The sequence below is a fragment of the Carettochelys insculpta genome, chromosome 14, assembly GCF_033958435.1.
Source record: "Carettochelys insculpta isolate YL-2023 chromosome 14, ASM3395843v1, whole genome shotgun sequence".
In the NCBI taxonomy this organism is placed as follows: Eukaryota; Metazoa; Chordata; order Testudines; family Carettochelyidae; genus Carettochelys; species Carettochelys insculpta.
Window position 1 is genome coordinate 32,885,868 of NC_134150.1, and position 26,633 is coordinate 32,912,500.

The 26,633-nt window shown below is 41.8% G+C and overlaps 1 protein-coding gene across 3 annotated transcripts in view; it reads left to right on the forward strand.

The window, feature by feature from the left end:
- WWOX (WW domain containing oxidoreductase) overlaps window positions 1–26,633 on the forward strand; it is a 768,476-nt gene that overhangs the window by 335,032 nt on the left and 406,811 nt on the right. The window contains exon 9 of one of the 3 annotated variants that reach the window (XM_075009262.1): window positions 6,556–6,595. The exons of the other annotated variants lie outside the window; for them this stretch is intronic. Coding sequence (XP_074865363.1) covers window positions 6,556–6,595 — 40 coding nt within the window. The remainder of the gene's footprint in view (window positions 1–6,555; window positions 6,596–26,633) is intronic. 3 annotated transcript variants of the gene reach the window in all.

Genomic DNA, 26,633 nt, shown 5'->3' on the forward strand with positions numbered 1-26,633 from the left:
TACCAACTAGTAGTATAAGTTGATTTTTTATCCTTTATAAAATAAAAGTTTTGCTTATCATGTTTGTACTCAATTTGAAATTTAAATGTGTGGTCTCCAGATGACCTTAAAGTGACTGACCCCCAAATCTAATCACTGGAGGCTCCCAGAGAAACTGACAAATATGTCAGATCTACCTTTGAGTATCAAAACATTGTTTTAAATATTGTGCTTGCAGGCAATGCAAGAGTAACCCTTAGGTTGGTTCTTATGTCTCTAAGGCAAGACTGCTTTGTTGGTAGCAATGCTGTAAGTTTACTGTGATACAATCTTCTTACTATTCTGTTTGTTTTATGAAAGTAGAAAATGTTCTGGGTGAGGGAGTCACTGATTGATTTTTTCTGTGCAAAATGGTCACAAATGGTCAATACATGGTCAAAGTGTCAGACATGCAGAAATTGGATCAATTTTTTATATATGGATATCCTTTGATTTATTTTATGCTTATCATCCTTTTTGACTTTGTTTCTCTTGAAGTCAGTTGAAAGAGTTAGTTAATGACAGGAATATAAATGATTCAGTAAGAAATTAATATGGAAGTGCTATTTCTGACAAGCAACAAATCACAGTTCAGCTTAATTTGTATACATCGCTTTTATCTTGAAAGGATTGTCACACTATTGCAACATGCAGTGTACACATGTGTCAAACTATGTCCTTGAGATCATACCCAGCCCAAGTGTGAAGGAAATGCTAGGGATATATATATTAGTTGCAAGTTCCTGCCTTGTGCAAACCTTGTATAACTTTATGCAGAATTTGATATGATCAGTGATCATAACCCCCCTTTTGTAGCTATATTACAGGAGAGGAACAAATGCTAAACTTCCATGATGGGCTTTACGCTATAACAGTAAGCCTTTTAGATGCATCACTGGAAAAAGGTGAAGACTGCTACTGTGCTCAGGAGAGAGACCTTAAAGACTTTTAATGACACAATAATACCTCATGCCAGTCAGAAAGATCACAAAGAAAAAGAGAAGATTGGATAGAATTCTATTGAAATACCATTCAGGGCTGCCAAGATGATGGTAGGATTCAGTTTTCAATATCTGTGGTATACTCCAGTGGGAAAAGCTGTTGGCTTAAAATCAGTTGTTGGTGCATATATTCGAGTGTAGCCCCATTACTTAGGAAAATTACAAAGAATGTTAAGAAACAATATTATTTTTTGTATATACATTGGCTTATTTGAATAGACAACGCAGATTTTACTCCAGATATTTAAAACATTTCCCAATAGCTTAATGTGGTTCAGACTCCTCAACGAGTAGCATTATCTGTTAGCATACAGAAGAGTCAAGATTCTGACCCTGGGCCTACAACGGCTAGAATCACATCATACTTAGTTCTTCTGGGGAAGTGGACATGTCATCTGTCTCATCAATGATCCCTCTGATTGACTGAGGAAAGGTAATAACAGACTTTAGGGTAATCCACACTCAGGCTTCCTGATTCAAAAAGATGGTCCTCACACTGCAGGACATTTAGCCTGACAGGAGTAAAGTAGAAAATTCAAGATAGTGCTTGATGATCAAAGGAGCCTGTGGACAGTAAGAGGGAGAGAAATCAGTTTTTTGTATGAGTTTGTCTCATTTTAAACTCCAGCACCAAAGTGAAGTGTGGATTCAAAGCAAATACACCTTGATAAATTCACTTTGAGTAAATATGGTGCCTTAGGTTTCAGGGTCATAACCACACTTACGGCTTGTCTACACTACCTGCCTACTTTAAAGGGAGGATGGTAAGTAAGGTGTTGGGAGTTTGTTAATGAAGTCCTGTGGTATATATGCAGCACTTCGTTAGGCAAATTCTCCCCCCTGGCCCCCACAGCAACTTTGAAGTGCCAGCTCACGTCTAGCCATGGCTCACCTGCCAGTACTTCGAAGTTTTTGGGCAACTTTGAAGTCCCTTTACTCCTCAACGGTGCATGGTGACCCACCAATGGGAGCTGTAGGTTAGTGTGGACAGCTCTGTGGTTTCGTAAACCAGAAATTCTCTGAAAAGGGCTGCATTTTCTTGAAGATCTAATTTGGTGCATTTCTAAATTTTCACAATTTTTTTCAGGTTGACATAAAAGCATTTTAATTGGGAGGCAATGGGTGTTGGGTAGGAGGTTCCTACTTATCCTTTCCACCAAAACAAAGACATCTGAATTTATGAACGCTGTACTAGTTCTATGACAGAATTAAAATAGCATCAGTCTATCCATGTGTGATATGATATCAGTGCATCTGGTACTGGATAATCTGGTACAGAAGTCAATGGATTTAATGCAGTATTGGTAATCCAAAGGGTTTGGCGTTAAGTGCTTTTGACATGCAGAATCAAGAGTCAAGGACAAAGCAGACTTTAAATATTTTTTCTGCAGAGCCTGTTATAGATGTAATTGAATACCTCGCGTGAAGCATCTTATCAGAAGTAAAGCTGGTTAGTATCTCATCACCAGACAGAGAGGTTTAGGGTGTCTTCTCCACATAAGAGTTCTTTTGACATTGTAGAAGGTCTTTTGAGATCCCAGATAGTCCATAATGTAAATGCTGCTGGGAATGCATCTGTTCCTCTGTACTATGGACTCTGTATTATCCAAGATACTAAATGATATATCAACTTATAAGAGTTAATTGCAGAGCAGCTAAATTAGAAAAAACCAAGGACTTAAAAGAAATAGTGTAAAATGAAGGCTGGAGAGAAAAATATGCATCGAGTTTGTATTGTTGGACAAATCCTAATGGTTAGGAACAAAAGTATTCAATTCAGACTGCATTTATATATGCCCTTAAGGGATGTTCTGACACACCAAAATACTACAGAGTTATTTGCAACCTGAGCAATTGTCTTAGAAATGAATTGTGGACTTTTAATGTAACACTGTCAAAAGACTGCAGATATGTCAGGTCAGGGCTCAGATATTCCTTCCCAGTGTTGCCAACCTGTGATTATATTCATGATTTTGCATGTTTTTACTAACTTCCAGTTCCTGTAGTCATATGATCATAGGAGAATCTCAGCTTGCATTTAAAGCAAAAACAAACAAACAGAAGCTTCCAGTCTTCTCTATTGTGAAAAAAAAAGCTTGAAAAGGTGAACCTGAAAGACTCAAAAGCAAAAGTCAAATAAAAGAAATATGTTAAATTTAAAATATAAGGATTTTAAGGAAAATCTATGATTGTTTTAGGATCTGTCTTAAGGCAAAGAATGATTATTTGATCCTTTAACCATATGTTTTTTGCGTTATGAATTAAAGGCTATAGGGTAGAAGAATATATATCTCAGTTTGGGAGCTGATGCACCGTTCTTTAATTTTACTGCCCATGAGTGCATGAGCCTTAATAAATTGCTTTTGCAGGAGTTATTTGTTTTGTGTTTTGGAGAGTTACAAGCTTAGAAGTTTCAGTATTGGATGCATAACTTCTGCATATCATAGGTTAGTTTCCACTCACTCCTTAACTGGAAATATTGTCTCATATTCTGATCTCATTTCAACTGATGTGATCCAGCGCAACAAAATAGCCTTATGGGGGTTATTGTGATTTTACACAGGCATATTTGGGGTTCTGATCTAGCATTAAGCCACAGATCATCTAAATCAGCATCCTGTCTCCATGATGCTTACTTAAAAGGAGGTAAAGAATCTCCATCATACACTTCTAGTTGCATATTACTATGCCTCTGGGTCCACCTTAGTAGCTGAGTTGCTTCAGAACTCATGTAATGATTAATTTGTGCCTTAATGCATGATGACTGTGAACTCTTGTCATTGTTTGTTGTAGGTAATTTAACCCCAGATGCCTTTCTATATGTATAATATCCTTAGCAAAAATGAAAAGAGTTGACTCCCTTAGTAAAAAAGATCAGATAATTTTAGAAGGATTGCTTTTCAGCCTGGTCTCAAGTGAGCTTCCAGTTTTGCAAGTGCAAATAATTGAGGACAAAATTTAGATTATTTAAGATGGATGTTCAGCTGCTGATTTATAGACAGAATAAGGATCACCAAAACCAAGGCCATTTTCTGCAAATCTGCTTGACAACTGCAAATGTTACTGTTGATATGTGCACTGTTGTTGTACCTGTGTTGGTCTGATGATAACTGAGAGACAAGTAAGGTGACCCACCTTATTTCAACAATATCAGTGTTCGTCTTTGGAGATCTAACCTTTCATTTCATAAGAACTCCAGAGACTTAAGGAAGAAGACTCCCACAACAGTGCTGTGTTGAACTCTATCATGGACTTAAGTCTTAGATTGTCCAAAGTGGGTATATAGTGTCAGATGGCCATTTTCAATCCGCTGCACCCTGGAGGATGAACCAGTTGTCTTCTTAAGATCCCTTTCAGCCCTACATTTGTGTGATTCTACGAAAATAATTTAGAATGGGGACAAAGAAATTGTGTGATCTGATTCTGCTTGGACCAAAGGAAAATGAGAGCTATGTAGCCAAATGTTGCCCAGACTTGGAGAAGTAAGCCAGCACCCAGGGCTGACTAATAGACCTGTATGATGTGCCTGTTGCTTCCCATAGGTTAAACTGTGAAGATCTAAGAGAGAAGCTGCTTTTTGGTATAGCTTAGTTTTATTTTTCTCTCTCCTTAATTATTTGTATTTTTCTTCATTTCTCTTAAAAACAAACAGGATGTGACTATAAAAATGGAACTGGGGAACTGAGAGCAACCACCTAAGTTGAAATCAGAGAGGTGTCCATGACCTTGTCAGCACTAGCCCTCCCTTTCACTGGGACCCCTCTCTTTAAATACCCCTCTGAATCCCCAACCCTCACTCATGCATCTGATGAAGCAGATCTTTGCCCATGAAATCTTACGTTCCAAAATATCTGTTAGTCTATAAGGTGTCACAGGACTTCTTGTTGTTCACCTAAACTGAGTTTTTCTCTTTCTATAAGGACATTTATTACATTTACAAAGCTTTAAAACACATCCCAGTACTCTCAGAATAAGGAAGTTTATTAAATTTGCAACTTAGTTATTTATTGCATTTTAATTATGTTTACTTCTACCCATGCATGATAAACACTGATATAATATCATGTTTGGTAGTGTAAAACAAGCAAAACCAAATGTACGGCAAGAGGACCTCCAACAAAAAGTAGTATAACAAGAGAATAACTTAAAAATTACAGTATCCTTCAAATCTATAGTCAGAGGCAACATGATCCAGGGAGCCTTAGGAATGAAAAATATACCGACTTAAGTACCATAGTTTGTTTAACTGAACGATTCTTTAAAAATATTTACTGTATAGTTTGATTGTCTTGTGTCATTTGGAAAAATCTAAATAAGATGGAAAAAGCATCACACATATAAACACATCTTCAACCACTAACATACACCTTTTTCACTATCTTTCCCATTCATAATTGATTCTAAACTTTCATGAATCTTTCAAAATAAGTCTTATTGATTATACAAGAAGCAAGCTGTAAAATAGCTGTACAAGATTTATTCTCTTTCTGTGCTTACTGTGAACAGAGGTTCTGATCAAATGAAATACTCTTTTCCTCTCTTTGTATATTGTATAATTTGCAAACTATTACGTATTCAAAGTAGTAAGAGGCGAATGGCCCACATGCAGAAGGGCATTTATCATGGATAATGTCTTGTCTTAATATAGTTTGAGAGAGATTATTTTATCTACATGCAAAATGTGTTGCTCTCCCCAGTATTGAATTGTGTTACAAAACATGGGACAGAGCCTTTTGCTAGTAAAAATTGAATGTATTTTAATGAATAGCAAATTCGTTGCTTTCGGGAGCTGTTACATTTATTAAATTATAGCCATTTTTCTATATGTTTGCTTGCATATGGTTTAAATCAAATACAAATTGAATCTCTCTAATTCGGCACACTCTCGCATGGCAACATCCAGTCTGCCGTGATTTTAATTAGCCAGATGACTGCTTATGATGTGGCTGAGTTTTCTGTGGTTTTATGAAGATTGTTTACAGCCACCAGTCCTGGCTCTCAGTGTTCTGTGCTGTTATTTAGCTCTAATTTACCCCTAAATGTCTTCTAAGAGCCCAATAAGCAGTGAAAGTGTTGGTAATGCTGCCAGACATTACATCTCCTGTTATTCAGCAAATTCTCTTGTTCAGCACTGGTCAGGTCCAGAGGCTGCTGGACTAGAGAGGTTCAACGTGTACAATTTTTCCTCAGAATAATTAGCACTCATCTTTTCCAGCCAATAGTCTACACTAGTCTAGTTAATGTAGATACAATGTTAATTAAAATACAGTTTAATAAATTAAGTAATGTTATTTCCTAGTTAATAATTATGCAGTTGCTAAATTCTTCTCTTTTCAATTATTCAGATTAATTAACAATAATTTTTGGCCTTGTGAAGTGTTTTTTTAGTTTGTCTCTTAGTTCTGGCAGTTCAGAAGTCAGGGCCCCTAACATCAGGGATCTAGTTTGCCACACTTATCTTACTAATTCTATATCTTAGAGGTAGAAGTAAGCATGGATTTCATTGGAAATTGTTCCATATTCTCATTCTCAACAGATCTTCCTTTTGATCCATGTGACAATCAACTGCAATGAAGGTAGGAGTTATATATTCCCAGGTTTAATCCATCAGCCCCAAATTACCTCCCCACCCCCGGGAATGTACCTGCGTGAGACAAGGAGCTCAGTGCACTGCTCCTCCATGGCCATCACTGTTCCCCCACTACCTCCTCCCCCTCCGCACTGCTTCCTTCTTAGCATGGCTCCAGCAGGGCAGGCTCAGCTGCTCCTCCCCTCCCAGCTCTCCTTCCCCCATGTGCAGCACAGGCAGCAACTTGCCCTGCCGGCTTCCTCTTCTGGGGGTCCCTGCTGCCGCTGACTCCACTTGCAGCTCTGGAGGCTCTCACCACTTAAACCAAACAACCGTAAATTCTGTTGTAACTGTGCGCTTTTTCCATTTTAACAGCAGGCAGCAGCACTCGGAGCCACAAGTGGCTCCTTAAAGAGCCTCGTGGTTCTGGAGCCACAGGCTGCCAAACCCTGCTTGTGGGGAAATAGGCTGGTAGCAGTCACTTAAACACGGCTACCCGTCAAGTGCATGGAGGCTCCTGGCTCTGGGCTGTGGCTTGCCCCTCCCCAGGAATCCCGAGCAGCCGCATGCGGGGGCCAAGCCAGGCCACTCCTGCACTCTGCACTGGCGGTGGAGGGCAGCGCACAGCTGGGTCACGCATAGCTGCTCAGCACAGGCTCCCAGCAAGTGCAGGGCTCAGGTTGTGCAGCATCTGCTGCCTGACCCTGATCTGGCCCTGCTCCCCTCTCCCCTCCAGCATTTGTCATGCGGCCCGAGAACTTGGAGCAGCCTTGCTGGCAGGGTCTGGGAGGACACAGTGGTGAGGGGCATGGATTTGGGCAGCAGGAATTCCTCAGGTGCCCTGAACGGCATCCTGCGCCCCCTCAGCCCCTGCACCCAAGGCAAGTGCCTTACTCACCTCACCCTTGTTACGTCACTAGTACGTGCTATCTCAGAATTGCATGTGCTGGCTCGAGCAGTTACTAATGCACACCCTCAGAAGTGGTAATGAGCGTCAAAGACTGGACTAGAAAGAATTTATAAAGTTAAGTGGGTTTTCTAGCAATTATCTCTCTGGTGAGGCTTATGCAAATAGACCCCTTCCAAGGATGAAAGAACTTGACCTTTTAAATCTTTGTCCGGAGGAGGAACCTTTGTCTGCTGATCACCCCTTACAAAAGGACAAGATGAGAAGCTCAAACTCAGAAGAAAAAAAAAATGGTGCCACTACTCAGCCAATCCCACAGCTGGGGCTGCTGAGATGCTGGTATGTTATGAATTTGTAACCACAGAAAACCCTGGTATGTGGTTTGAAGGACTGACTTCTACCAGAGACCTTGTTGAGTTGGGGGTGATCTCTGGTCACTAATTTGCATGTGTATAGACATTTTTTATTTTAATTTTTTTTCTGTAATGATTTCACCTTAAGAGCAAATGAGTGTGCTTAGGAAAAGGTGTGTGACACCTTATAAGTATGGGCAATTATGCTTGTGATAGCTTGTGAGGAGAAAGTAAAGCAGGCCTGTTTAAACAGTATGAGTTGTCTGGAAACTTGTGGTGCCATGGACAGGGAACTGTGTAGCCTAGAAAAACCCCGGTCAGGGTGGAAAGAGTCACGTGTTCACTCAAGAGAAGTATTGGAGGGGTAGCTGTGTTAGTCTGGATCTGTAACAGCAACGAAGGGTCCTGTGGCACCTTATAGACTAGCAGAAAAGTTTTGAGCATGAGCTTTCGTGAGCACAGACTCACTTCATCAGATAAGTGAGTCTGTGCTCACGAAAGCTCATGCTCAAAACTTTTCTGTTTGTCTATAAGGTGACACAATAGAAGTGATGGCAAAGAATCCAGGGGCCTAGAGTGGATGGCCTTTGAGGGAACACAAGGGGGAAATACAGGTACACTTTACCTGCACTGTGACTGTGGGAAGCCCTTTTGTATGTGCCCCTTTGTCTCTTTCTCCACTGTGCATGATTCACTTATATTAGTTGATAATAAAATCCAAAAAATGAAAGCAATCTGGTGTAGACACTATGCAGTCTTAGGGCAAAGAGAATGCAGCCCAGCACTGAAGTCATAATAGTCATAGCAAAGAACAGCTACAGAAGCAGGGTGCAGAAGGAAAGGGGAGATAGGAGGGTAGGCTGGAGGGAGAAGGTAGCCGTGTGTTACGTGGAGTAAAAATTAGGACAACTGAGAGTTATGCTTGGAATACTGTTCCTAGGTGTGCTGTATCCTCTTCACGTGAAGGTAAATCAAAGCAAGGGAAGATTACTCTGTAAATGAAGTGGGGATATTATTTCTTCATATGGTATATTTAAGCTGTTTTTGTCATAGTGACAGATCAGGGGCTGTAAGGCATGTCATTTAGCAGTCACAATCCTACATTTTAGCAGATAGATTTGCCATACTCTGCAGGTCCCTGACACAGATTATTCCATGGGGGGCAGCTCTTCTGTAATAAAGGCTGCTGGGTTATACAACAACCTTGCCATAAATTGACAAGATGTGAGGGAAGGTGCCTGGCCTCTTTTAAACATATTCAGACACCTGTTGTGTTTACCCTTCCCATGTAGATCTGAAAGCTAATAATCAGAAATTTGGAAGCCATTAGCTCTGTGTTCTGGTTGCAAGACAGGCAGTAGAGTAAAAGCTGGGTTACCCAGAATTCGACCAGTCGGCATGCTCAGTTAACTGGCACCTGCTCTCCCGGTGGCCAGTGCCAGATAATTGTGCTCATGATCATGGGCTCAGCAGCTGCGGGGCCAGCTGCTCAGTTAAGAGCAGCAGCAGCTGGGCTGGGGTCTGGCTGCAATGTTGCGGCCCGCAGCAGCCGAGTTTGGGGCTAGCTGCCATGCTGGGGCCAATGGCAGCACAGCCAGGAGCCAGCTGTCTGACTCACCACAGAGGTACATTTGATTATCCGGCGCCCCCAGTTCCTCCAAGGGTGCTGGATAATAGAGCTTTTACTATACTAGTGGAATCAGCTGGGGTTGAGGGCAAAATAGAAAACCAAAATTAAAACAAATAGTAGTGAAATTTTCAGTTTCCTTGATTATGAGCACATGGAAATACTGACACTCGGGGTTCCTAATTCTGATGTTATTGACTACCATTTCTGCCTTGTTTTCTGCTGCCAGAGGCTGTGTTGATCATGTGATTGATGGCCTTCATTCTCTCAAAGTCTTGCAATTCTGTCCACATGGTCCTTTTGGTCTCTTCCAGTGGTGTCCAACATGCTAGCCAGCAAGCTATTTGGGGAATAATTTCAGTTCTCAATCCCCATCACAAATGGGGTTCAACACATTACCCACACCTGAGCCAGTCATTGTAGCACGCATGCAGCCCTAGACTTCTAAGGGCATCACAAACCTGTTTTTGCTCAATCTCAGGTGACTAAATGCCACTTCATAAGACCTGCGGCTCCAGAATTGGGCTGGTGAGCCATCAGCAGAGTTAGAAATAGGAGTGTTACATGAAGATGTCATACTTGCTATCAAGTGACCGCCAAGAAGAGAGAGAGGCTGTTTAGTTAATTGAGTGTGGCTAGTTGGCTGAACAATAAATATATTTTCAGAATAATATGGCTAGTTTGCTACAGCAGTGGCTACTGCTTGAGAAGTTGTTGGACAACAAAAGTCTATTCACGCTTTTTTAATACAGCAGTAAGGCCAGTGTTCCCTCTTTTCTTTTCCATCCAGGAGCAGAATAATTTTGTTAAGTGTGCCAAGGTATGTGAGGATGCGTACCACCAATAGAAACATATGCTGCCCACTGTGGGTGTCTGGGCATTACCTGAATGCCTCCTGGGCAGTCACCCAAGCACTTAGCTTACAGAGAACACTGGTCCAGGCCAAGTTTCCTGTGTGCCCTGGTAAAGTGGAAAATAAAAGCCCTTTAGCAAAGCCGTGGACTCTGAGAGGACTTATGAACTTCTGTCATGTTTCCGCAGAAAATCTTCTGTTAGACACTTGCTGACATCTTAGTCACAGCCAAAGAGCAAAAAGTGATCAAAAGTCAGCTAATTAGATAATAAATGCTGAGTACGATGATCATCCATGCAATTTTTAAAAAATTTATCATAATATATTTCAGCCATTTGTTCATAGACTTAGTACAGATTACTTCATGCTTTGGCCAAGCAGGTTCCTTTTTTATGAGAAAATGTGATTACAGAACTGCAGTGTCTGTTCTGCAGCAGAGAGTCGTCAGTGTAAGGATTCTCCTTCGTTTATAAGCTTCATGGGAGCAGAGTGAATGGCCAGGGCAAGACGTTTTGCTTAGCTTCCAAGTGCCGTATGAGCCACACAAACCGGTAGGGGTGGGAGTCCTGTCAAGTAAGCTGTGTGGAGTCAGGGCCTCCTGGGCTCACAGCAGAGTTTTAGGCCACGGGCACAAATACAATTGCCACAGAATGTGCACATGGACCTCTTGTTTGGGCAAACTCAACATTTGCATGTCTGTAAAGGGTTGTGAACCTTGTTTAAATGAAATTTGGTTGGGTTATAGAAGGCAGATTTGTCCTGTTCTATTGAAGTCTTTTCTGACAAGACTAATGAATGGGATACTGAAATTAGTTTTGTTTCCTCTTCATCTCTGTGAAGCATTCAGTGATATTTAAACCAGTTTGGCATTTGTTATGTCTCCAAATTAGTTCAGGTGACAATTGGAACAGAGATAGCAGAAAATCTTGGATGAAAAAGTTTGGGGGGAAGAAATAATTGGAAATATTTCTGCTTATACAACTTATATATTTTTGGGGCAGGGGGTGGTTCCTCTCCCCTTGTTCTTTGTTTACAAAGCAACTCATTGTAATATCGCAGAGAGAGGATTGTTGTGATTTCAAGCATGGTATCTACAAGAAGTATGAATGAACTCTTAAGAAAGTAAGTTCTTTGTTTAGTTCCAATGACTAATTAGTGACAGACAAGACAAAAGTAATGTGCAGTGTGCCAGCAACACAATTTATGAATTAGAAAGTTTTCCAAAGCTTTCAGCCAGGTATCCAAAGCAGTATCAGTAATAAATTGAAGTGCCGTTCCAACAGTGTCAGTAGGAGCAGCAGAAATATTTGCATGGCTGTATACTGCAGTCATGGTAGTAGCTATAAATACAGGTTCAGATGCTGCCATGCCAACATCAGCAAAAAAACAGAATTGGAAACAGATCTTGCAGTCCTGGCAGAAGGAGGACCAGTAGAGGAAAGGCATGTGGTAGAAAGTGCAACAGCAGCTGTAAATCAAGGCTGTTTTCTCTCTTTCCATAAAATGCAGCTAACCAGAACCAGGAGCTGGTGCTTCTAATTTACAAACAAGAAGATTCTTTACATTCTATTAATATCTCTTGCACCATTATCAGCTGTTGCACAGCTTCTTTCTCTGCCACTAACTATGCAGATTTTTTGAGAGAAGTACACACATCTACTAGTTAAGGTTAACAATATCAAAAAATTATAGGATGCAGCAATGGCCAGCTTCATGGCGGACTTAACAGCTTGGAAGCTTGCACATTCATTATAGGATATACACCTTTTTACCTTTTTATCTTTATTATAGGACACTGTTTCATATCTTGCCTTGGTTACTATTGACAAGAAGTCATTACCATCTGAAGATTGCTCGGTGCCCTCCTGCATATAAAGTTAGGTTCGTCTCAATCCATTTGCAGGTGCATATGTCACAAAAATCGCCACCAATTTAGCAATGATTGATGCTTTTCAGAGAGTCCATGGATTGAACAGACGTAAAGACACTACATTCTCTCTGAGTAACCAGGAATTTGCTAAGTGCTTCTGAGGCACAAATAAAGAGGGATCTTCAAGATAAAATCAGACCTGGCACATATAAAATGTGGGAAGGAGAATGGAAGGACAAAATCTATGGCTGTGTCTACATCAGCAAGTTATTTTTCCCCCAGAAAAGCCAGGACTTTATAAAAAAAAAAAAAAACCCCACAGAGCATCTATGCACAAAATGCACTTTCCATCAGAAATCAAAAAAATTCAACACTTTTCCTGGCAACCCTCTTCCTCTCCCAGATGAGGAAGAGCACCTTTTTCCAAATGATTTTTTCTTTAAAAAGCAAGTGTAGGTGCTCCATGAGCCCTTCTTTTGAAATAGCAGTCCTCATGGCATCAGGTTTTTCAATCCCCGACCTGCTCTATTGAAAGTGCAGGGGCTGTGTGGATGCTCTCTGTCGAAAGTGGGAAGTGCTTTTTCGATCCACTTTTTTGTGTGTGGACGTGATCTTTCTAAAGAAGTTTTTTCAAAAGATCTCTTCCAGAAGAAGTTGTTTTGAATAATCGTTATAGTATCAACGCAGCCTTTATGAATAAGTTTGCTTAGTCACCTAATAAAGCAGGTCATTAAAATTCCTTAATTAACTTATCAGAAGAGCGAGTGCCAATGATCCTGAGTCAAGCCAAATGTATGTCATTGTTGCCTCATAATACATAAGCTTAACTTCCTGACTTGAGCACTATAGTGTAGGGCAGGTGGCAGATAGACTGATGACCATGTATACTTCCATACATGTCTGCACTGCAGTAGTGAATGCAGCGATCCCTGTGTAGAGGGATTTTGGAGTTCAGTGTAGCACCTTGATACTTACAAAAGGCTCTTGTAAAAATTAATTGAAAAAAAGTTTACTAACAGTGGGTAACAGATAACAAGCAGTCCTGTGGCACCTTAAAGCCTTAACACAGGACTGCTTGGTATTTGTGAAGCTGCAGACTAACATGGCTAAGTCTCTGAGCAGAGGGTAGTGGTGTTGAATTCTCCTGTTTGGGACAGAAAATAATAATAATTATTAATAATTAATAATAACAGTGAGCAAAGGAAACATGTTAAGTGAGAAGTGCATCCATACTGAATCCCTGTTGATAGTGGTCAGCTCAACATTATATATTAGTGATGAAATTTTAACTGACTGATGATGAACTATTAAACTAGTTCTTTCTTCCCTTCTATCCTTTATTTGTGATGTTCAGTTATCACAGTTTTTCTGTGATGGTCACCAGTAAAAATAGTTACAACATAGTGGGTTTTAAATTCTGTGTACTAGCTCTCACCTAGTGTAAATTGGTGTGTCTCCATTGACATCAATGATGAGCTAACTTGCATCAAGGATCAGGCGGTTTTGTGTTCCTTCTTTAATTATTGTTGGAGATAATGTTTGGTGAATGTAAAACAACATTTGTTGGCAAGTTCTAGTTTCTCAGTCAAAACAAAAACCAGAGGCTAACAAGAAATAAGTAACTCCCATTTCTTCTATGGAAGTTACTTGAGTGGAGACTTACCCTTGCAGGGGTTTCCCAATGTCTCACCATTGGGGCAGAGCTTCTTTGCACAAAGTAGGCCATGGAACCTTTCACTGACTATTCATACTAGGAGATTGGTAGCCACTCCAACAATCTACTTTCTAGCAGAGCACCTCTGCTAGAGCTGTGCTTTCAGGACTTCTGTTACAGATGTCCTAGGGATCTCCACCATAGATGTGCATAGAAAATATAATATTGCCCCATGCTATAGTAGCTATTTGTAATCAGCTTTGACCAAGTGGAGGTGGACATGGAGGTGGACAATATGGCACCTCCCTTAGTCACAGGAGGGTCATTCAGTCTCTGCCTCCTTTCCCCTGCGCAGATGCTGACCCTACAAAGTGCTCTCAAAGGAAGAGGAAAGGTCGTACCATGGAGGAGACAGACACTGCCCACCTTCTGTATGAGATCTGTGTCACCCCCAACCAGATAAATCCTGCAGTGGGGAAAATAAGGTCCCAAGGATTTTTTTTTTCAAACCCTTTTTATGTCAGAGAATGAGTATAACATACGCCTATGAGGAAAAAGTACAGTGAACAAAATCCTTTTAAAATAAATAAATAAATAAATAAAAATAAACCGTGGCAGACAGAAATAGTCCAATCCCATCTGCAGTACTTTTTATCTTCACATTTTTCTGGTGCAGTGTAAGGCATGATGTCATTTAGAATTTTATGGTAATGATTACCTTACCTGTGTAGACTATTTTTATTAGCATTTTTACTGTTACATTTGCTTACATGCCTAATTTTATGTTGTTGCATGTTGGGTTCACATAATCAATACTAGTACAAGGACTGTTCCATAGGGATCAAATCATATTGTTTATAATATACAGTGTATTCTTTAATGTATACACTGAACCTTTGCTAGTTTTTTTTCTTTTCTTTTTAAATACAGCAATTTCTAGTTGTGTTTATTCCCCTCGTCAGCATACTTTATCATATCAAAGCCTTACAGACAGTGTAGAACGACTGAGTTATGTTTAGGTCATGTTTTGCGGCGTGCCCTTTAATACTGTAGCTTTAGAAATGCAATTTTCAGCATCTGCTTATTAGAATATGATAAAGTATTCCTGGTCTATGTCCAGCTCCACTAATCTCCAGACTACACTTCATGAATTAGGCATGAAGATTTTAGTCAATGTGCTTTCAAAGACCAATGTTTAGGGAATCATGGATTTTCTACAAGCTGAGGGAGAAATCTATAATAGGAGGAACTGATTTTCAAACATCGTATGACCAGTCCTGGCTTTGAAACAGAATGTGTTTCTTTATTAGAATACTCAAGAGCTGGTTAAAAATGCTGTATTTTTAAAAGTGCTAATTTTTTAATGCTGTGTAAGTACAGCACGGAGTACAGTGTTTCATTCTTATATGAGGTACCTTGTACTGTAACAACATAAGAACAACTACACTGGATCAGCGCAATGGTCCATCTAGAAAATATCCTGTCTTTGGACAGTGGCTAGTGTCAGATTCTTCAGAGGAAATGAACAGAGCCAGGCAATTCAGCAAGTGATCTATCTCTTGTCACCCACTCCCAAGATGGGTATAAACTGGAACAAGTTTTTCAGTTTAAGAATATTAACATGCGCACTGTTGGCCATTTGTCCACTTTACCTCTGTACAGCTGACATTTTCTACATTTGCGTGGTCTGTCACAGCAATGCTAGAGCTATTTCATGTTGGAAGACTGATACTTGAATAGAGTTGAGTGAAAGAGGCTGATTACCTGATTAGCTTTCTCAGAAGGCTAAATGCAACATAAAATAATAAAAAATACCCAAAAAGAAACATGCAAAGTGCCATGAAGTCTGACCCCCATGTATCAGTTGATGACCTTAATTATCTCTTGTTTCTGCAACTAGACACATCATCTTGACTCCTATGAAACACAGGCTCAAAGATGATTCATGACCTAATCATCTTCTGAAAGATCTGAAGCCATTAGTCAGGCCTCATGGAACTATAAACAATTTCCTACTTAGTGAAAAAGTCACCTGTTGGTATCCCATGCATATCTTGCTTCAGCCTTGATACTCTTTGTAAACAAAGATTATATGTAATATAGTCCTGCTCTGCAGCTCACAGTCTTGACCTTTGTATGCAAAAATCAACCAAAATTAGATAAATCAGTTTGTTTACAGCATGTGTAATTAAAGTGGCAGTACATCGTCTTTTTTATTGTGAAGCTTTTTTGGAAAACAGTTTCTGTATATGATGTACAGTGTGTCTTCTAAGCATTTTGAAATCAGTCTGTAATTCTCTTATATGGATTGATAATGTCTTGCATGTAGTGGACACTAGTGAAATAATAATGAGCAACGATATTGACACTTCACCACATTAGGAGGCAAGATTTTGTTTTCTGAATGCAAATGAAAACACCTTTGTTCTCAAACGATTGTATTGCATAATTTGTAGTATAACAATTGGAATAAAAAATACTCTGTGGGAGGACAATTGTTAGGTGCCTCCCTGCCTCTCCACCCCTGCCTGAAACTGCTTCAGACAAATCTTCTGGCATGGAAATTGGGCTCACCTTGAACACTGGCACAAAGTTCTGGAATGGGATTATTCCCTTCAAGTGCTCTCCCTCTGGAAGAGACAGAGTAGAGCTGCAGGCATATATGCTCCACATAGGTCAAGAACCAAATCTGATCCTCCACTGATTTAGAAACCCTTCAGTCCCCCAAACACTACTCTTAAACAACAGCCCATCGGGGGAGGGGGTCACAGAGCATGTCTCAGTCTCAATGTCCACACCTCTGGAAAGCAGGTGAAGTTCCATTGCAGGCAAAGTGTTAAACAGGAATCTTCCTTTCAGTGTGTCTTTACAAGACAAAAGTGGGTAATAAATATAAAGTCTAATGAAAAGCATGTGGCAGTGCATTAATGCTGTAATAAGAATAAGGTAAAAAGTTGATAAATTATATGTTGGAATAATAATAATCATCATCTGATCTTTGGAAAGAACAAAGAACTGAAATATTTAGACAGTAATGGTGGTGTTAACCATCTATTTAAGTTATTTTTCTCAGTGGAAGAGAAAGGAAATATTAATACTGGGTATATGACTGCAGATCTGACTGTGTTCTGCATATTTCCCATAGCCATACTCTTCCACATCAGATGGGCACAGATTGCCTTGACTGCCTGGATCACCAGTGGTCCCTCTGTAGATCTGCTCACCCCGAATTTATTTCCCACTGATTGGTAGCTGTTGGATGTTGCAAATTTCCACAGAGCAATTGCCAATCGCTTGTGAATTGTCAAAGCAGGTCTCATTCTGGTATTGCTGCACTGCAGGGCAGGGGACAGCAAATCACAAAATTAGGTGAAAGTGGCCTTGCACTTTTGGAAGTTCTGCAGCCACTGCTGCTCATCCCAGACCTCCAAGGCGATACGGTCTCACCAGAGCGTGCTGGTTTCACATCTCCAGAACCTGTGCTCCACTACAAGCAGTGCATCCAGGGCATCCAGCAGTTCTGCATTCCTGGTCTCCAGTTCTTCAATAGCATCATCCAAATCATCTGCATCCACCTCATCCTCCCACTGGCTTTGTCTAATAAAATACTGCACAGCACTTTGGGAATTGGCCATAACACACTGTGCAGTGGCTATAAGCTGTTCAGGATCCATGCGAGTGCCGTGCAGCAACATGAGCCAGGGGCAGGCTTTGGGAAAATGGCTCAAAAAATGACATGAAATTCCTTGAGCTGGCTGGCTGTTTTCCAACAGTAGGGGTGGCGGGGTGGCATTGCACTCTGGGATGATATCAGACGTCCACAGCACTCGTGATGCATTTTTTCACGTAACACACTGGCGCAAAAACCCAGAGTGCAACAGGACTGCAGGCACTGTGAGATAGGTACCCACAATGCATTGCTGACACAGTCAAACCTAGCTAAGGTAATGGGGGGACACTATGTCAACTTTCTGGATATCTGTGGACATTCATCCTTGACTTTATAAAATCTAGTGGTAAAAAGTCGACACGCATTCAACTTTATTTGGTAGTGTAGACGTAGTCTGACATCCAAGAGCAGGTTTAGTTCAACAGCAGAAGAAGGTGAAGCAAGAAAATTTGGAACAGATAGAATATCAAAATTAGATTGAAAACAATGGCTGTTACTGTGGCAGTTATTCAAACTGTTGTCAAAATGTATCTGTTAGGAAATATGTTCTTCAACTTGGACTTTAATGCTTAGCCAGGAGATAGAGTAAGGGTCTGATTCAGCTCAAAACTAATATGGTAGGGGTGGCTTGGGTGGCGGAGCTATAGAGTATTTGGCTCCATATTGTTTACTAAACTTGTGATTATCTGTTTAGTTAAAATGTGACGACTTTGTTTGAATCCATTATACATAACTCTACATGCAAACTGTGGTCAGTGAATATTAGGGACTAAAATTACATGAAAATAGGTGTATAGGTAATTTTAATACAATAAATTTCATCTGAAGATGGTATTTTTCATTTTATTTTGCACTATATTGAATCATCGCTTTTAATTTCTGGTAACACCTAAGTAATGATGTAAAAGATCAATTATTTCTATAGTGCTATTCAGTGTTGTAAGCTGAGCACTTGGGCATCTGCCTAGGAGAGATTCAGGTGCTGTCCAGCTGATTAGCAGAGCACCTGTGGGCAGCATGTTTCTGTTGGTGGTGTACCACCACACAAGCCTCAGTGCACATAATAAAATTTATCCCACCCATGCATAGAAAAAAATAGAGGGAACGCTGGTACTATTCCAAAGGTATTATTTCAGTTAATGTTCTGCTGTTGTTGTTTGTTAATAAACTTCAGTCCTAGAAGAGCAAGCCTTTAATTCTTAATTCAACACTCCCACTTTTCTGATCTAATAGCTGGCAGGCTAAGGATTGTTTGAAAGAGGTTTTTTTGGTTTTGTTTGGTTGTTTTTTTGTTTTTGACTTCATGGCTGAAAATAAAATAAAAGATGATGTATTACTGCTATTGGGCATTTTTGTGCTTATATGTGATGAACTGTCTATTTTCTACAAAAACAGCTTTGGCAAGAACAAGTTGTATTTGCCAACTGTATCAAGCCCATGGCATACTTTGATTTCCACATCATGGTGCTCTGATTAAAATATTTGCTTCCTCTTATCTTGGAGGTAGGGGTGGGATTTAAGGATATATTACTTGCCAACAGTCCTGCTTTATTTAGTCATGCACGAGTTTGATCAAGTCACGTATACTCTTTCTAGAAGCAATTTTATCCATGGAGTATAGATTGAAATTTGTGAGTGTCAATTTGATAAAGAGGACATGAGCTATGTCTTTGTTTGAACTGTACTATAGCTGACGGATTCCTTACTCATCCCTCTTCATTTATTGACTGAGCATGTGTTTTGGTTATCAGAAATTGCATTAGTTCCAGTAGTCTGTCTTTACAGCAGAATTAATAGAGGTTGAATCTCTTTAGTCTGGCACCCTCAGGGCCTGATGGGTGCCAAACTAGAGAATTTGCCAGTCAGTATTGTCTAGCACCACTACCAACACTTCCACTGCTTACTGGGCTCATAGGCTAGGTCTCCACTGGCCACAGAAGATTGAATGCTTAGGGCCGATCTTCTGGGGTGCCGTTTTGCACTTGTATGAAACAGCGCATTCCAGGGACAATGTCAATCCTGGAACTCCTTGCGAGCCACAAAGATTAAGGAATGTCAGCGGGAGGAGCACCCCCATCAACATTCTGCAATGAGGACAGGGACAAAAGTCGACAGCTGCAAAATCGATTTTAGGAAAGCAATTGGCCTACCTGAAATTGCATAGCAGCCATCGACATTCCCGGTAAGTGTAGGCGTAGCCTTTGAAGACATTGAGGGGTAAATTACAGCTAAATAACAGCACAGAACACTGAGATCCTGGTGGTGGTTGTACAAAAACTTTATGGGACTGTGGGAAACTTGGCCACACCCATGATAAGCGGACAGTAGGCTAATCATGGTAATCACGCCGGACCTGAGAACACCAGACTGGAGAGGTAGAGTGTACAAGTCTCATTGTAACCAGGGTTAAAGTTCTCATTTTTAAGAATCTCTCAAGCATGTTTGCATGTGCACACAGACACACAGAGTGTTTGGAGAAAGTATTAAATAGAATGTAATTTTTATGAATTGGAACTAGGGATCAGAGCACAGATGACCAGGATGTCAGTGAAGCTGGTCATTAGCACCAGAAGCACATCAGTTGTGTTGCTGGAGGAAGTGTCAAAAGGTCATATTTCTATCTTGTGGGCTGTCCTTTCTGGTTCCCTTATTACCTGGCTTCCCTTCCAAATCCCCAACCCTGTACACACATTGTGGGAGGGCACTAGCTGAGGGAACAACCCACAGCAGCCCCTGTACCTCTCCAGTATTGGATCTCCCAGCGGAAAAGATAGCTCTGTCTAGCTGGTACAAATCATCCTCCTGAAAGATAGCACCTTCCACTTTTGCCCAATAAAATGCAGTCCCAGCATGAGGGAGCTAGCACCAGGAACTGGGAACATCTAGCAGAAAGGGGAGAAGGTAAAGTAACATTCAATTTCAGAATAAAGACAACACTTATTATTCCTGAGTTTGTAAAGGTGAAAAGTTAATTTGTGTTTCAAAAATGGCTCAAAGCAAAAAACATTTTGTCCCATCATAATCACACTATCAGATCTTCCCATGTGTAAAACCAACCATGTGAGTTCTCCCTTCTGGAAGAAATATTCCTCTTATTTTCCAAACATAGATGATGATTCTTGCAATTTGTTCACTTCCTTTTCTTCTCTGTTTATTTAATACTTGTATGTAGTACAACAGATGTGCACAACATTTTATTCAGAGAGTGAAGGCATGATCTGCGCCTGGAGGTGTGGGGCATTTGAAACCTGTGTTAGAACTGTAAGCTGTCACTTTTAATTTGTAAGGATTTTCCTGGTCCTGCTGGTAAGAAAACCTGTGATTAGAGGCAGTTTGGAAAAACAATGCAGCATCAAACACGTTGTGATGACTAGGGCCTTGCAGGCTGATTTCCTACTCTTTTTCTCTCTTTTTGATTATTGTGTGTTAAAGGTTTGGATTTAAAGATATAAAATAGTGTTGCACTGCAGCATTCCTAAAAGAGTACAGTAAACCCATGAGTTACAGAGGGGTTGCAGGAATGCAGGAATGCAACCCCCATGTAACTCAAATTTTCTTGCATGTTGGGAGGGAGATGGGAACCAGGCCTGTTCCGCCTGGTTCCCAGCTCCCCTGTGCTTGCAGGAGCCGTAAAAGTGACCAGTCTACCAGGGCTGATCAGTTTCCTGTCTCCCAGAGTGGTGGGGAGCCAGGAACCAGAGGACAGTCTGGTTCCAATCTCCCCACCGCTTGCAGGACCTGGGAAACTGACCACCCATGTACTGGACAGTTTCCCGGGTCCTACGAGCAGTGGGGAGAAAGGAACCAAGTGGCAGCTCATTGGCTAGTCAGTTTTCTGGTTACCAACAGCACAGGGCAGCTGGGAACCAGGCTGCCACTTGGTTCCCAGTTCCCCACCTCTGTCCCCAGAGCTGGTCAGTTTCCCACCAGTCTGACTCTGGGCTCCCTTACCCTTGCAGAGCCAGGAATCTGACCAGGGTCACTGCAGCAGCCATGGTTAGTTTCCTGGCTCCAAGGAGTGAAGGGGAGCAGGTAGCCAGGCTGCCCCTGGTTCCTGGCTTCACTCTGCTGGCTGGAGCCAGGAAACTGACCAAGGCTGCTACCCTGGTCAGTTTCCTGGCTCTGCAGGCAGAGGGAACCCAGGAGCCAGGCTGCTGCCTGGTTCCCAGCTGCCTTCCACTCCTGGGGTGGAAGTTGCATTAGCCCAAGACACTGAGGTGCGTGTATCTTGGGGCGTTTACCATATGTTATTATTTTATCTAACTTCTGTTTATTGGAGGTGTACATGACAGAAAGGGCTTAAAATCCAGGGGATTGATAGTACAGTAAACTTTCATATTTGGCATTCTATCATGTGAAACTCTCAAATAAGCAACATTGTAACCATAAGTAAATTTTACTTACATTTTCCGTAAGTACAGAATAGTGAAAGTAAATACAAATAAATAAAGCAAATACAGTGTAAATTTACGTTGCATAATATTACACTGCAAATAAAGAGAGTATTTTGCATACATTTTCGTTTTGTTTAATATCTAGTCTTGTTTTACTTTAGTGTTATGTATTGCTAGTATCCCTCTGTATTATCCAGAATATTTGAATATCTGGCAGCTTCCTGATCCTGGGGCTGCTGGGTATGAAAGGGTTTCCTGTACTTAACTTACTTGACCAAAACCCTTGTACTCCAAGTGGAGCGTATAGCTCATCTACAGGTCTCCTCCACTTCACTCTGTCTTGGGGCAAAACTTCTAACTGACCTCAGGAGCATCCCAGTTGTCCTTCAGTCTCAGTAGATTTTCTCCATGTTGTCCGAGGTCTTCCTCTTTTGCATTTTCTAATGTATATTAGGCAACTTTTGGTGCCCGTGCACACCAGCAGAGTTTAGACAGGCTGTACCTGATATTATACGACACATTGATGTGCTTCAGAATTCACACCCCATTAGTGCTCATTGCTGCACTTTGTAAAGAAGATGTTATGTAAGCAGAGAGCACAATTAGAAAATGACTTCTAAAGACAGGGAGAGTCACCTCCTAATATGGAAAAAGCCTATAATATGTTCAGCCAAGAACAGAATGCAGGGCAGTTGATATTGTCAACTCTGTCGTACAGGAAGGTAAAATAGGCCTGTAAATGCTTCATGAACCATGTCTATGCTGAATATACTGACAGAACTAAACAAACATGAAGTCATCCTAATTACTGGTGAGCAAAGGGACATTTTCCACTGAATTCCGCCCCCCCTTTTTTTTTATATTCAGAATGCTATTGTCGTTCAGAAAGCCCCAGGCGGCTTAGAAAACAGGCAAAAAATCAATAGCCCACTTGTTGAGGATAAGTGAATTAGCTTGTGTTGAATGTAACTGAGCACCTGAGCACTTCAGTGAGCTGCCTTTGTTTTGTGAGAAAGGAGAATTGTAAAGATTCCTTTCCACTGCCTGTGATGGTGCAGATCTCTGATTAATCATGCCCAATAAAAAGGAGCAGAACATTTCTCCTGGGTGTTAGTGTGAATTTTCTTTCACCATTTTGTTTTTGTTTGTTTTGTTGGTCTGTCTGTCCATCACATACCACAGTGAAAACAACTATACATAGTTCCAAGCCAATTATGACAGTCACTGAAAAATCTTAGAGAACATAGAAGAAAAGCGAAGTAGTGTTTCATACAGTACATCAGCATTGTCCGGATTCTACAGTTCTTACCCATTCTTTTCTGTGTAGTGGGGTTTTGGGTAGGTGAGCACTGAAGGATTTGGTGTTATTTTGCATCTATAACATAACCAGTGATATATTTTTTCCTACATTAAAAAAAAAAAAGCACCTGTCTTGCATAAGAAATATAAAGTGCTTTTCAGAAATACTGTGCATGGTGGTGGTACTAAAAATGTGATGTTGCCACATGGCTTTTGAAGCAGTGTGAGATTACAGCTGTTAGAGTTCTGTAACTCCAATTGACTTTAAATCCAGGCAGCACTGGTTACAGTTCCTGACTTTCTAATTGCACAAAACCAAACACCCTGCCCCTTCCTCAAGGCCTGGCCCTGAGCTGCACCAATCACTACAGTCCTCCTTGGTGGCTTGGTCTCCCCCACCCTCATTCACTTTCACTGAGCTGAAGAAGAGTGTCAGGTCTGACAGAGGGTGAGAACTCTGGCGATGGGGGTAGGCTCTGGGGTGGGGCTGGGGTTGGGATGCCCATTTATCCCAGGTGGCTCCCAGTCAGTAATGCAGCAGGGCTAAGGCAGCTCCCTGCCTGTCCTCACTCCATGCTGCAGCCTGGAAACAGCCAGCAGGCCCAGTCTCTAGATGTCTGTTTGAGGTGGGGAGGTCAGGAGGCTCCACGCACTTCTCTCACCTACAGACACCACCCCCACGACTCCCATTGGTTAGTCCCCAGCCAATGGGATTGTGAAGCCAGTGCTTAGGGTAGGAGCAGCACATGGCACCTGCTGGCCTGCTGGCTGTTTCTGGGGTACAGCGTGGTGCCATGACGGGTGCGGACTAACCTGCGTTAGCCCTGCGGCCTCACCAACTGGACTTTTAACAAGCGGTGGGAGCTGCCAGAGTCCCTTTTCAAATGACCATCACCAGGACTGGTCACCCTAATTGCAGTCACATTCATTGCTCCTGCAAATGTTTTCTTTGAACAATATATAGTGATTTGTTTCAGATTCAAGTATTTTAAAGAGACTTGGATCCACAGCTATCAGGCTGTGCCCCACATACTCAACTTGCTATCCATCTTCAGTTTCCTTGCCACCTCTCTCCTTATCTCCTTCCAGCTGCCACAGCTCTTTTCTTGTCTGTCTCCCCCACGACACCATCCCCCAACCATTATCTGCCCAGCTGTGCCTATTATTGCCACAGAAATTCTCCAGACGCATCTCTGGTTCTGGGGGTTGTGTATGCATGGTGCATTAAAATCGCTACTTTGATTATCAAACTCTATGAAGTTGAGTTAAGCCACCAAAAGTCAAGCGGTCCCTCAAGTGACCCTGTGATCTAGGCACTGAAATCACCATTCTCCAAGGAACTTCCCCTACCTACATGTATGACCTAGCTAGTGAGGGTGTGTCAGAGGGAGAACCTGCCAGTGTATTTAACACTTAGCATTAGGCCAGTTCTGACTTCAGTTGCTACAAAGAAAGCAGGTCCATTCCCCCGGGATGGAGAGAGGAAAGGGAAATATGTTTTTGTCACATTTGCGGCTGTCTCTCCTTTTAGCCAGTTGCCAGCCAGTTCAAGTCCTAGAGTAACCTAGAGAAGCCTCAGGGTATAACTGTGGTCCCAGAGGAGAGCTCCATATAGTAGTGCAATGTGATCAGCTCTTTCAATGTCTGTGCAAGTAGTGTGTATTTAGTTGGTCTTGGAGTCAGTCTCATGGGAGAAGCTCTAGCTTCCTCGTGAGTTTCAGCCTAACATGGGAAGTGGGGTGGAGTTGATGTGGTTGCTACACCAAGGCAGGTGGTGGCGAGGGGCAATGCAGATTAAATAAATACAATTTTGGGGTTTGGGGAGAGGCTGGAAGTGTCTTACCATGAGGCAGCCAGTGAGAGCACCTGTAGCGGGGGCCAAAATCACCTTGATTTATCTGGCAGAGTTGGCAATACTAGTTATCATACAGGTGCATAGTGGAGGTGAATGGGGGAGTTGAAAAAACAGACTAAAAAAACACAGGGTAACCAGGACCCACTCACCCAGCCACACACAAAAGTGATTTTGTGCCAATTTCAAGCATTTGGGGATTCTGATTCATGAGTTTTGAACTTCGGGGGATCCGCCAGGCAGTTTGGCCACATCCCATTCCCCCTAGGAACATCCTCTATGTTAAGTGCTGCAAGGCAGGGATGACTTGGGGCTCTTACATTGGCTGCATGCCACCCAGGAAATCCTCAGATGGTTGGGTTTGTGCCAGTTAAGCAAGGTTTGCAGCACCTTCCAGAGTGGTACAACAAAGTTGAGAATTTGGCCCTCTGATTTCTGAAGAGAATGGCCTTCCCTAGCCATGAGACTTTGGCTTGGCCCCTTTACACTTGGGAAAGTGCTGGTAAATCAGAAATCACTTGAGGTGGGGACAGGGGAGGAGCAGGAGGAGAGCCCTAGTCTTAGTATGCTGTGATGTTTTTAAAATGAACTTTGCACGTCAGTTTGTGGCTCCTCCAGTTGTGTGGGCTCAGGGCAAATGGGGATCTCAACACTGCTGTTTTTTTGTTCCCTGTGCTTTAGGTGCACAGTCCTTGCCACAGCACAGTGTGGCAGATGGGGTGGGACCGTGACAGCTGTGGGCCTCTACTCAGGCGTAACTTCACCCATGCTGGAACCAAGCAGGATTTCTTCTGCAGTGTCTTCTTCTGGCCACGGAGAATGCAGTAGTGTGAGATATGATGCATGAGGACCTCCAGGCTGCCTGCCTGCTTCCTGGCTGATAACTCACTTCTTATTCTGATGCCTCCTCATCCTGAAGCCTGTGGAGGTTGCACACATAGATGGTTGATTATGTCATCTGCCACTAGTGGGAGGTGAGGGGCTAATGATGGGTGACATTAAGTAGGGCCAGAGTATGAATGGCTGAATTATGGATGTTAATGTCCAACTCCCACATCCCTGGCTTCCTTTGTTCTTCCTCAAATAACCCATAACATCTGAAGAAGCTCCTGAGCCCTTCTCCCAAGAGGGACATGCCAGTTAGCCACACCCAACATCTTCCCAAGCTTTCTCATTGTAGACCTCTCCCCTGCCATAACGATCTTGCTATCCCCTCCATCCCCACTCCTATAATAGCCTCTTTACTTAAGCTGCACTGACCATCCCATGTCCCACTCAACACTTCTAGCTTCTGAATGCCCTCACACCTGCTCTGGGAAGCTCAATGAGGAGAAACGGGTGCAAACCTGCTATTCCTGTGCAAGCTCCATCCCTCCTGCCTTTTGTCTGTCGTTTGAAATCTTGGTAGTGAGAGCAGCTTGAAGTATTTCTCCAGACTGAGCTCTGAAGTGCTGCTCTGTATAAATACAATCACAAACATGGGCAAATCTTTCTTCCTTAAAGAGACAACTCAGAGAGCAAGCAAGCACTAAGCAGAAAAATAGTTAAATTTAGGTAAGCTCATTA